Here is a 13,946-nt window from a genome sequence, read left to right as displayed (position 1 = left end):
CATGGCAGCTGTAGCTATATTTCTACCATGGCAGCTGTAGCTATATTTCTACCATGGCAGATGTAGCAATATTACTCACAAGGCAGTTGTAGCTATATTTCTACCATGGCAGCTGTAGCTATATTTCTCACAAGGCAGTTGTAGCTATATTTCTACCATGGCAGCTGTAGCTATATTTCTCACAAGGCAGTTGTAGCTATATTTCTACCATGGCAGCTGTAGCCATATTTCTACCATGGCAGCTGTAGCTATATTTCTACCATGGCAGCTGTAGCTATATTTCTACCATGGCAGATGTAGCAATATTACTCACAAGGCAGTTGTAGCTATATTTCTACCATGGCAGCTGTAGCTATATTTCTCACAAGGCAGTTGTAGCTATATTCCTACCATGGCAACTGTAGCTATATTTCTACCATGGCAGCTGTAGCTATATTTCTACCAGGGCAGACATAGTTATATTTCTACCAGGGCAGACATAGTTAATACTATTATTTGACATTTCCACTGATAATCTTCTATTTTCACTTAATTTTAAGCAACCAAGTAAGAAGATGGTTGCTATGGCAATAGATCCTAGTGGGTCTTGGTTGTTGTGTGCATGCCAGGACAGTTGTTTGTGTATAATACCAGTGCTACCAATGTTAATTGGAGGAATGGGAAATAACAGTCAGTATCCACCGTGGTCCACAGAAGATTTTACTATCATTGAACATAGTAGCTTGAGAGGTAGGTACATTTTCTAATCAGACATTGTTCATTACTGGAACCTAGTTTCCACTATGCTTCTGTCTGTTTGTCTGATTTTATTCCTTTACATACCTTGACCAATGTTGTTCAAAGGCAAAGACAATATATAATCATATTCTATGCTGTATTTATGAGCAGATCAAATTGTTTTTGCCTTGTGTGGGTGAAGTAATGAAATTACTGTAATGTTTTTAATAAATTGTCTTACTTTAATCTGGTGTGTTGTAGTGTTTTTACAAATGTTAGTAGTTGTGTAATGTTTGTGTAGGTGAAGTAATGAAATTACTGTTAGTAGTTGTGTAATGATTGTTTAGGTGAAGTAATGAAATTACTGTAATGTTTTACTGTTAGTAGTTGTGTAATGATGATGTAGGTGAGGTAATGAGATTACTGTCATGTTTTACTGTTAGTAGTTGTGTAATGATGATGTAGGTGAGGTAATGAGATTACTGTCATGTTTTACTGTTAGTAGTTGTGTAATGATGATGTAGGTGAGGTAATGAGATTACTGTCATGTTTTACTGTTAGTAGTTGTGTAATGATGATGTACGTGAGGTAATGAGATTACTGTCATTTTTTACTGTTAGTAGTTGTGTAATGATGATGTACGTGAGGTAATGAGATTACTGTCATGTTTTACTGATAGTTGTATAATGATGATGTAGGTGAGGCAATGAGATTACTGTAATGTTTTACTGTTAGTAGTTGTCTAATGATAATGTAGGTGAGGTAATGAGATTACTATAATGTTTTACTGTTAGTAGTTGTGTAATGATGATGTAGGTGAGGTAATGAGATTACTGTCATGTTTTACTGTTAGTAGTTGTGTAATGATGATGTACATGAGGTAGTAAGATTACTGTCATGTTTTACTGTTAGTAGTTGTGTAATGATGATGTAGGTGAGGTAGTGAGATTACTGTAATGTTTTACTGTTAGTAGTTGTGTAATGATGATGTAGGTGAGGTAATGAGATTACTGTAATGTTTTACTGTTAGTAGTTGTGTAATGAAGATGTAGGTGAGGCAATGAGATTACTGTCATGTTTTACTGTTAGTAGTTGTGTAATGATGATGTACATGAGGTAGTGAGATTACTGTAATGTTTTACTGTTAGTAGTTGTGTAATGATGATGTAGGCGAGGCAATAGGATTACTGTAATGTTTTACTGTTCCTAGTTGTGTAATGATGATGTAGGTGAGGTAATGAGATTACTGTAATGTTTTACTGTTACTAGTTGTGTAATGATGATGTAGGGGAGGTAATGAGATTACTGTAATGTTTTACTGTTAGTAGTTGTGTAATGATGATGTACATGAGGTAGTGAGATTACTGTAATGTTTTACTGTTAGTAGTTGTGTAATGATGATGTAGGCGAGGTAATGAGATTACTGTAATGTTATACTGTTACTAGTTGTGTAATGATGATGTAGGTGAGGTAGTGAGATTACTGTACTGTTTTACTGTTAGTAGTTGTGTAATGATGATGTAGGTGAGATAATGAGATTACTGTAATGTTTCACTGTTACTAGTTATGTAATGATGATGATGTAGGTGAGGTAATGAGATTATTGTAATGTTTTACTGTTAGTAGTTGTGTAATGATGTAGGTGAGGTAATGAGATTATTGTAATGTTTTACTGTTACTAGTTATGTAATGGTGATGTAGGTGAGGTAATGAGATTATTGTTACAGTAATGTTTTACTGTTACTAGTTGTGTAATGATGATGTAGGTGAGGTAATGAGATTACTGTAATGTTTTACTGTTACTAGTTGTGTAATGATGATGTACGTGAGGTAGTGAGATTACTGTACTGTTTTACTGTTAGTAGTTGTGTAATGATGATGCAGGTGAGGTAATGAGGTTACTGTAATGTTTACTGTTAGTAGTTGTGTAATGATGATGCAGGTGAGGTAATGAGGTTACTGTAATGTTTACTGTTAGTAGTTGTGTAATTATAATGTAGGAGAGGTACATGTAGTAATCTTTGACCTAGTCAAATTACATTTTTATCCAGTTTATGTTGAATTCTATGAGGACATAAAGATTAATAATTTGTGTACCGTGATACTAATTGAGCAATAATTTTATAAGCAACTAGAAAAAACTCAAAGATACCGTGCCAAGCAGCTCATCTAAATTAATGTCTTAATTAATTAACCCAGCTACCTTATTGGTTCCATTGCTTTAAAAACATACACTCAGCATTTGGAAAAATTACTATTTCTTCAATTGCTGTTTCTATGACAACCAGATACACTGCTCAACTAAGATTTAATTGATTGGCTATTGTATCAAGAGCAACCTTTTACATCTGTATCCAGCCATATCTCACACATACTTGGGCTGATCAAGTTTAAACCGAATGGCAGCAGCCATTTTAAAGCCAACAATTTATCAAAATAACACAGGTTTGAATTTTGTTCAAACATAATGGGACCATGATAAACTTCATTTTCATTTTTTGGATTGGGTTCAAAATGGCTGACTGGCAACCATTTTCTTTGAATGATACATCTTATACATACCTGGACATATACATAAAGTTCAAACTCCATCCACCCATCATATCAAACGCTAGTACATTTTTGTGACCATGAAATTTTAAATGGTTGACTGATTGCAGTTTCACAATCCCATATCTTAAACATGTCACTTGACATTATGCATATTGCCTTGGTAGTCATGCAATAATATTCATGCCCATAATACAAACAGGGTTTTATAGAATAAGTCATGTGTCCTTATTAATATGCAGATTAAATGGTATTCTAAGCAACCTAAGAACAGTTATATTACTAAATAGGTATTTTTCATTGATGTGTGGTGCTTAGTGGGTGTCTCCCTGTCAGAGATGGGTGAGTTATAATTGAATCATGCCTTGTTGACATGCCTCTTTTTTCATGGTCTGCTTTAATTACAGTTTTGAAAATGCTATTTTACTAAAAATATTTTTAGATAAAGTTGAATGCCATTTTTTCTCTGATGGCTGATCATGAAACAATGAACACAACAATCTGTTTTGTGTATTGGCACAAAGTTTGAAACGGAATTATTTGAAATAATCTTTAATACAGGGCTAGTAACTTTCTGGCATGGCTGGTAATATATAATTTGAATATTACCTGCCCTAGTGTTCGTAGCACAATTTTGAGAAACTTCACTTATATACTCTTTATTTACACAAAGTTTTTTTTCTTTCCTCTTTTTTATTTAGCTCCACCAACCACTCTGGTATGGTGGCATACTTCGGATGGTAAAGACATTGGTATTATTGGAACACAGGTTAGTTACAGTTAGTGGTCAATAATACAAATATATATTTCTCCAATCAGAATTCCCAGGATTCAATACAAGTGACAGTTTGCTTTCATTAAACTAAGGCCTTGAATGTGCTTGATTGACAGATTTCTTCCACAATGTACTTTCTTTTTCTGGAAATCAAACATGACACATAGTAGGATTGTTGCCGTCATAATGGTATATTGATAAAAAATTATCTACCTTGCAGTGGTTAACATAACCTGTATACATCACACCCTCTAGTGGTGAATATAACCTGTATACATCACACCCTCCTGTGGTTAACATTACCTGTGTACATCCCACCCTCCAGTGGTGAATATCACCTGTATACATCACAACCTCTAGTGGTGAATATCACCTGTATACATCACAACCTCCAGTGGTGAATATCACCTGTATACATCAAACCCTCTAGTGGTGAATATAACCTGTATACATCACACCCTCCTGTGGTTAACATTACCTGTATACATCCCACCCTCCAGTGGTGAATATCACCTGTATACATCACAACCTCTAGTGGTCAATATCACCTGTATACACAACACCCTCTAGTGGTGAATATCACCTGTATACACCACACCCTCTAGTGGTGAATATCACCTGTATACATCACAGCCTCTAGTGGTCAATATCACCTGTATACACCACACCCTCTAGTGGTGAATATAACCTGTATACATCATACCCTCTAGTGGTGAATATAACCTGTATACATCCCACCCTCCAGTGGTGAATATCACCTGTATACATCCCACCCTCCAGTGATGAATATCACCTGTATACATCACAGCCTCTAGTGGTCAATATCACCTGTATACACCACACCCTCTAGTGGTGAATATAACCTGTATACATCATACCCTCTAGTGGTGAATATAATCTGTATACATCCCACCCTCTAGTGGTGAATATCACCTGTATACATCACAGCCTCTAGTGGTCAATATCACCTGTATACACCACATCCTCTAGTGGTGAATATCACCTGTATACATCACAACCTCTAGTGGTGAATATCACCTGTATACATCACAGCCTCTAGTGGTCAATATCACCTGTATACACCACACCCTCTAGTGGTGAATATAACCTGTATACATCATACCCTCTAGTGGTGAATATAACCTGTATACATCCCACCCTCCAGTGGTGAATATCACCTGTATACATCCCACCCTCCAGTGGTGAATATCACCTGTATACATCACAGCCTCTAGTGGTCAATATCACCTGTATACACCACACCCTCCAGTGATGAATATAACCTGTATACATCATACCCTCTAGTGGTGAATATAATCTGTATACATCCCACCCTCTAGTGGTGAATATCACCTGTATACATCACAGCCTCTAGTGGTGAATATAACCTGTATACATCACACCCTCTTGTGGTTAACATTACCTGTATACATCCCAACCTCTAGTGGTGAATATAACCTGTATACATCACAGCCTCTAGTGGTCAATATCACCTGTATACACCACACCCTCTAGTGGTGAATATCACCTGTATACACCACACCCTCTAGTGGTGAATATCACCTGTATACATCACAGCCTCTAGTGGTGAATATAACCTGTATACATCACACCCTCTTGTGGTTAACATTACCTGTATACATCCCAACCTCTAGTGGTGAATATAACCTGTATACATCACACCCTCTAGTGGTGAATATCACCTGTATACATCACAACCTCTAGTGGTGAATATCACCTGTATACATCCCACACTCTAGTGGTGAATATAACCTGTATACACCTCACCCTCTAGTGGTGAATATCACCTGTATACATCACAACCTCTAGTGGTGAATATCACCTGTATACACCACACCCTCTAGTGGTGAATATCACCTGTATACATCACAACCTCTAGTGGTGAATATCACCTGTATACATCACACACTCTAGTGGTGAATATAACCTGTATACACCTCACCCTCTAGTGGTGAATATCACCTGTATACATCACACCCTCTAGTGGTGAATATAATCTGTATACATCACACACTCTAGTGGTGAATATAACCTGTATACACCTCACCCTCTAGTGGTGAATATCACCTGTATACATCATACCCTCTTGTGGTTAACATTACCTGTATACATCACAACCTCTAGTGGTGAATATCACCTGTATACATCACAACCTCCAGTGGTGAATATCACCTGTATACATCACAACCTCCAGTGGTGAATATCACCTGTATACATCCCACCCTCTAGTGGTGAATATAACCTGTATACATCACAACCTCTAGTGGTGAATATCACCTGTATACATCACAACCTCTAGTGGTGAATATCACCTGTATACATCAATCCCTCTAGTGGTGAATATCACCTGTATACATCACACCCTCTAGTGGTGAATATCACCTGTATACATCACACCCTCTAGTGGTGAATATCACCTGTATACATCACAACCTCTAGTGGTGAATATAACCTGTATACAACACACCCTCTAGTGGTGAATACAACCTGTATACATCACACCCTCTAGTGGTGAATATCACCTGTATACATCACAACCTCTAGTGGTGAATATAACCTGTATACAACACACCCTCTAGTGGTGAATATAACCTGTATACAACACACCCTCTAGTGGTGAATATAACCTGTATGCACCTCACCCTCTAGTGGTGAATATCACCTGTATACATCACACCCTCTTGTGGTTAACATTACCTGTATACATCACAACCTCTAGTGGTGAATATCACCTGTATACATCACAACCTCCAGTGGTGAATATCACCTGTATACATCACAACCTCCAGTGGTGAATATCACCTGTATACACCACACCCTCTAGTGGTGAATATCACCTGTATACATCACAACCTCTAGTGGTGAATATCACCTGTATACATCACAACCTCTAGTGGTGAATATCACCTGTATACATCAATCCCTCTTGTGGTTAACATTACCTGTATACATCACAACCTCTAGTGGTGAATATAACCTGTATACAACACACCCTCTAGTGGTGAATATAACCTGTATACATCACACCCTCTAGTGGTGAATATCACCTGTATACATCACAACCTCTAGTGGTGAATATAACCTGTATACAACACACCCTCTAGTGGTGAATATAACCTGTATACAACACACCCTCTAGTGGTGAATATAACCTGTATGCACCTCACCCTCTAGTGGTGAATATCACCTGTATACATCACACCCTCTTGTGGTTAACATTACCTGTATACATCACAACCTCTAGTGGTGAATATCACCTGTATACATCACAACCTCCAGTGGTGAATATCACCTGTATACATCACAACCTCCAGTGGTGAATATCACCTGTATACACCACACCCTCTAGTGGTGAATATCACCTGTATACATCCCACCCTCTAGTGGTGAATATCACCTGTATACATCACAACCTCTAGTGGTGAATATCACCTGTATACATCACAACCTCCAGTGGTGAATATCACCTGTATACATCACAACCTCTAGTGGTGAATATCACCTGTATACATCATACCCTCTAGTGGTGAATATAACCTGTATACACCTCACCCTCTAGTGGTGACTATCACCTGTATACATCACACCCTCTTGTGGTTAACATTACCTGTATACATCACAACCTCTAGTGGTGAATATCACCTGTATACATCACAACCTCCAGTGGTGAATATCACCTGTATACACCTCACCCTCTAGTGGTGAATATCACCTGTATACATCACAACCTCTAGTGGTGAATATCACCTGTATACATCATACCCTCTAGTGGTGAATACCACCTGTATACATCACAACCTCCAGTGGTGAATATCACCTGTATATACCTCACCCTCTAGTGGTGAATATCACCTGTATACATCACAACCTCTAGTGGTGAATATCACCTGTATACATCACAACCTCCAGTGGTGAATATCACCTGTATACACCTCACCCTCTAGTGGTGAATATCACCTGTATACATCACAACCTCTAGTGGTGAATATCACCTGTATACATCACACCCTCTAGTGGTGAATATAACCTGTATACAACACACCCTCCAGTGGTGAATATCACCTGTATACATCACTACCTCTAGTGGTGAATATCACCTGTATACATCACAGCCTCTAGTGGTGAATATAACCTGTATACAACACACCCTCCAGTGGTGAATATCACCTGTATACATCACAGCCTCTAGTGGTGAATATAACCTGTATACAACACACCCTCCAGTGGTGAATATCACCTGTATACATCACAACCTCTAGTGGTGAATATCACCAGTATACATCACAGCCTCTAGTGGTGAATATAACCTGTATACAACACACCCTCTAGTGGTGAATATAACCTGTATACACCACACCCTCTTGTGGTGAATATCACCTGTATGCATCACAACCTCCAATGGTGAATATCACCTGTATACATCACAACCTCTAGTGGTGAATATAACCTGTATACAACACACCCTCTAGTGGTGAATATAACCTGTATACACCACACCCTCTAGTGGTGAATATCACCTGTATACACCACACCCTCTTGTGGTTAATATCACCTGTATACATCCCACCCTCTAGTGGTGAATATCACCTGTATACATCACAGCCTCTTGTGGTTAATATCACCTGTATACATCCCACCCTCAAGTGGTGAATATCACCTGTATACACCTCACCCTCTAGTGGTGAATATCACCTGTATACATCACAACCTCTAGTGGGGAATATAATCTGTATACATCACACACTTTAGTGGTTGATATCACCTGTATACACCTCACCCTCTAGTGGTGCATATCACCTGTATACATCACAACCTCTAGTGGTGAATATCACCTGTATACACCACACCCTCTAGTGTTGAATATAAACTGTATACATCACACCCTCTAGTGGCGTATATTAGCCGTATACATCCCTCTCTCTTGTGAGCGTATATTAGCGTTATACATCACTCTCTCTAGTGGCGTATATTACCCATATACGTCACTCTCTCTAGTGGCGTATATTACCAGTATACATCACACCCTCTAGTGGCGTATATTTAAGCAATAATCCCCGTCGAAGGCGGGTATACCACGAGATATTGCACAATTCACGACATATATGCACGAGCCGCAGGCGAGTGCATATGTGGAGTGAATTGTGCAATATCAAGGTGTATACCCAACATCGGCGGGGTTATTGCTATTATATTATACCAGTATATTGACAATTCGATAAAACTCGTAAAAAAAGAGTTTACTTTCATCTACTAAAAGATCATGATTATGGCCCTTGAACATGAATATTTATAAGAATAGTATGTAGTTGTATGCTGAATGCATGCAAAAATTACATGCACAACACAGTTCAAATTGAATACAAACTAATTTTTATTCCACATAAAAAAGAAACATATCCACATTGAATAGAGCAGCGTAAACACACACATTAGCATAACAAAGGATGACCTTTCTGACCTTTTAGTGACGCACACCGTGCTTTGAAATACAGGGTCGTGTACAGTTTGGATCATTTAAACAGCGGATTTTCCACATTTTAATTCCGGTTTTTGTACAATTTGGACTGTAATTTGCCCATTGAAAGTACAATTGTGAAATAAACCGGTTTTGTGACTCGTCATACTACTTGTAACTGTGGATATTTGATGTTCAGCGGTACTTGGTTCGACCGAAATTTGAGACGCGGCGGAACGCGGTGTATCATGTACGGCGACCGGCACAGCGACCTCAGTTCCAACATCTGACCTGGATACCTTTGGTATAACCAAAGTTTTGTGACAGTATGACTGACAGTTTTGTCATTGTTTGGGGTAAGTTTGATGGTGTAAGATCTGATTTTCGCATCGTTTTTGTGACACGTACATGATACATGTATGCCTTGTCTCAACTCCGGCCGAAAGACTTTGCACGCCGTCGCTCTAATACAGTGGTTGGTGTACACTCGGCACAAATCTGTAGCTTTCGAAATTACCTTCATCATCTCCTGTAATTTATTTACCCATAGTGGAGAATTAAAATACCATATATCGTCGTCGTATCCTGCGTTGTCTCGTGTTTTTTGAAACAGATAGCAATTACCCGGGTGCACTGCAATTTTGTCAGCTGCCGCTACCGGACAACGGTTGTTATTGGTGGCATACATTTTTGCCTGTGACTCATAGTTTTTTGCATTTTTATGTCATTAAATCCCTCAATTATATCTTGTACTTAAAGATCATGTTTTCTTTGTTGGAAGTTCGCAATCCATCTCAAAGTAACAACACTGAGAACATAGCATTCGGCGTTCGTGTAGGCACCTCACGGTGTTGAGAGATGGTGGTTTAGGTTTGTGTGGCGAACGACAATCACCCAACGACCGACGCTCACAACTTGGATCCCACCATTAACAAAAAGCAATATTATAGTTATATAACTTTTCAGATGTTTTTAATTCATTATTTTTTTCAATATTCTTCCAAAATTCAACCACTATATTTCCCTAAAAATCAAATAATACCGGTTTTATGTATTTCCGTATTAAACCTGTAGTCAATTCATGTTCCAGGGCCACTTGGTTTAGTTGTGCACTTTCAGTCAATATACCATAGATTGCATATGCAAATTTTGTGTTCAAATCAAATCCAATCAAATCAATGGATTAACACCATCAATATACTGGTATATAGTGGTGAATATAACCTGTATGCGACACACCTTCTAGTGGCGTATATTACCTGTATACATCACTCTCTCTAGTGGCATATATAACCCATATACATCACTCCCTCTAGTGGCGTATATTACCAGTATACATCACTCATTCTAGTGGCGTATATTACCCGTATACATCACTCTCTCTAGTGGCGTATATTACCCATATACATCACTCCCTCTAGTGGCGTATATTACCCGTACACATCACTCTCTCTAGTGGCGCATATTACCCATATACGTCACTCCCTCTAGTGGCGTATATTACCCATATACATCACTCCCTCTAGTGGCGTATATTACCCATATTCATCACTCTCTCTGGTGGCGTATATTACCCATATACATCACTCTCTCTGGTGGCGTATATTACCCATATACATCACTCCCTCTAGTGGCGTATATTACCCATATACATCACTCTCTCTGGTGGCGTATATTACCCATATACATCACTCTCTCTTGTGGCATATATTACCCATATACATCACTCCCTCTAGTGGCGTATATTACCCATATACATCACTCTCTCTAGTGGCGTATATTACCCATATACATCACTCTCTCTAGTGGCGTATATTACTCGTATACATCACTCTCTCTCGTGGGCGTATATTACCCGTATGCATCACTCTCTCTAGTGGCATATATTACCCATATACATCACTCCCTCTAGTGGCGTATATTACCCATATACATCACTCTCTCTAGTGGTGTATATTACCCATATACATCACTCTCTCTAATGGCGTATATTACCAGTATACATCACTCTCTCTAGTGGCGTATATTACCATATACATCACTCTCTTAGGTGGCGTATATTACACATATACATCACTTTCTCTGGTGGTGTATATTACCCATATACATCACTCTCTCTAGTGGTGTATATTACCCTTATACATCACTCTGTCTAGTGGCATATATTTCCCATATACATCACTCCCTCTAGTGGCGTATGTTACCCGTATACATCACTCTCTCTAGTGGCGTATATTACCCATATACATCACTCCCTCTAGTGGCAAATATTACCCATATACATCACTCTTTCTAGTGGCGTATATTACCCATATACATCACTCCCTCTAGTGACGTATATTACCCATATTCATCACTCTCTCTGGTGGCGTATATTACCCATATACATCACTCCCTCTAGTGGCATATATTACCCATATACATCACTCTCTCTGGTGGCGTATATTACCCATATACATCACTCTCTCGTAGCGTATATTACCCATATACATCACTCTCTCTAGTGGCGTATATTACCCATATACATCACTCTCTCTAGTGGCGTATATTACTCGTATACATCACTCTCTCTAGTGGGCGTATATTACCCGTATGCATCACTCTCTCTAGTGGCGTATATTACCCATATACATCACTCCCTCTAGTGGCATATATTACCCATATACATCACTCTCTCTAGTGGCGTATATTACCCATATACATCACTCTCTCTAATGGCGTATATTACCAGTATACATCACTCTCTCTAGTGGCGTATATTACCATATACATCACTCTCTTTGGTGGCGTATATTACACATATACATCACTTTCTCTGGTGGTGTATATTACCCATATACATCACTCTCTCTAGTGGCGTATATTACCCTTATACATCACTCTGTCTAGTGGCATATATTTCCCATATACATCACTCCCTCTAGTGGCGTATGTTACCCGTATACATCACTCTCTCTAGTGGCGTATATTACCCATATACATCACTCCCTCTAGTGGCAAATATTACCCATATACATCACTCTTTCTAGTGGCGTATATTTCCCAGATACATCATTCTTTCTAGTGGCGTATATTTCCCATATACATCACTCTGTCTAGTGGCGTATATATTTCCCATATACATCACTCCCTCTAGTGGCGTATATTACCCGTATACATCACTCTCTCTAGTGGCATATATAACCCATATACATCACTCCCTCTAGTGGCGTATATTACCAGTATACATCACTCTTTCTAGTGGCGTATATTACCCGTATACATCACTCTCTCTAGTGGCGTATATTACCCATATACATCACTCCCTCTAGTGGCGTATATTACCCATATACATTACTCTCCCTGGTGGCGTATATTACCCATATACATCACTCTCTCTGGTGGTGTATATTACCCATATACATCACTCCCTCTAGTGGCGTATATTACCCATATACATCACTCCCTCTAGTAGTGGCGTATATTACCGTTATACATCACTCTCTCTAGTGGCGTATATTACCAGTATACATCACTCTTTCTAGTGGCGTATATTACCCTTATACATCACTCTCTCTAGTGGCGTATATTACCCATATACATCACTCTCTCTAGTGGCGTATATTACCAGTATACATCTCTCTCTCGTGGCGTATATTACCCGTATACATCACTCTCTCTAGTAGCGTATATTACCCATATACATCACTCCCTCTAGTGGTGTATATTACCCATATACATCACTCCCTCTAGTGGTGTATATTACCCATATACATCACTCCCTCTAGTGGCGTATATTACCAGTATACATCACTCTTTCTAGTGGCGTATATTACCCGTATACAGCACTCTCTCTAGTGGTGTATATTACCCATATACATCACTCCCTCTCGTGGGCGTATATTACCCATATACATCACTCTCTCTAGTGGCGTATATTATCCATATACATCACTCTCTCTAGTGGTGTATATTACCGTTATACATCACTCTCTCTCGTGGCGTATATTACCAGTATACATCACTCTCTCTAGTGGGCGTATATTACCGTTATACATCACTCTCTCTCATGGCGTATATTACCCATATACATCACTCTCTCTAGTGGCGTATATTACCCGTATACATCACTCTCTCTCGTGGGCGTATATTACCGTTATACATCACTCTCTCTCGCGGCGTATATTACCAGTATACATCACTCTCTCTAGTGGGCGTATATTACCGTTATACATCACTCTCTCTCGTGGCGTATATTACCTGTATACATCACTCTCTCTCGTGGGCGTATATCACCGTTATACATCACTCTCTCTCATGGCGTATATTACCAGTATACATCACTCTCTCTAGTGGGCGTATATTACCGTTATACATCACTCTCTCTCGTGGCGTATATTACCTGTATACATCACTCTCTCTAGTGGCGTATATTACCCGTATACATCA

General features: G+C 38.8%; 1 protein-coding gene across 1 annotated transcript in view; it reads left to right on the top strand.

Moving 5' to 3' along the window:
* Positions 1–554: 554 nt before the first annotated feature.
* LOC102801279 (uncharacterized) overlaps positions 555–13,946 on the top strand; it is a 56,411-nt gene continuing 43,019 nt past the window's right edge. Inside the window, exons 1-2 of the mRNA XM_085497520.1 lie at positions 555–729; positions 3,969–4,036. Of these exons, the coding sequence (XP_085353646.1) occupies positions 555–729; positions 3,969–4,036 (243 nt within the window). The remainder of the gene's footprint in view (positions 730–3,968; positions 4,037–13,946) is intronic.

The sequence above is a fragment of the Saccoglossus kowalevskii genome, chromosome 3 (assembly GCF_978046115.1).
Source record: "Saccoglossus kowalevskii chromosome 3, keSacKowa6.1, whole genome shotgun sequence".
In the NCBI taxonomy this organism is placed as follows: domain Eukaryota; kingdom Metazoa; phylum Hemichordata; class Enteropneusta; family Harrimaniidae; genus Saccoglossus; species Saccoglossus kowalevskii.
This window is presented reverse-complemented; position numbering and strand designations above follow the sequence as displayed.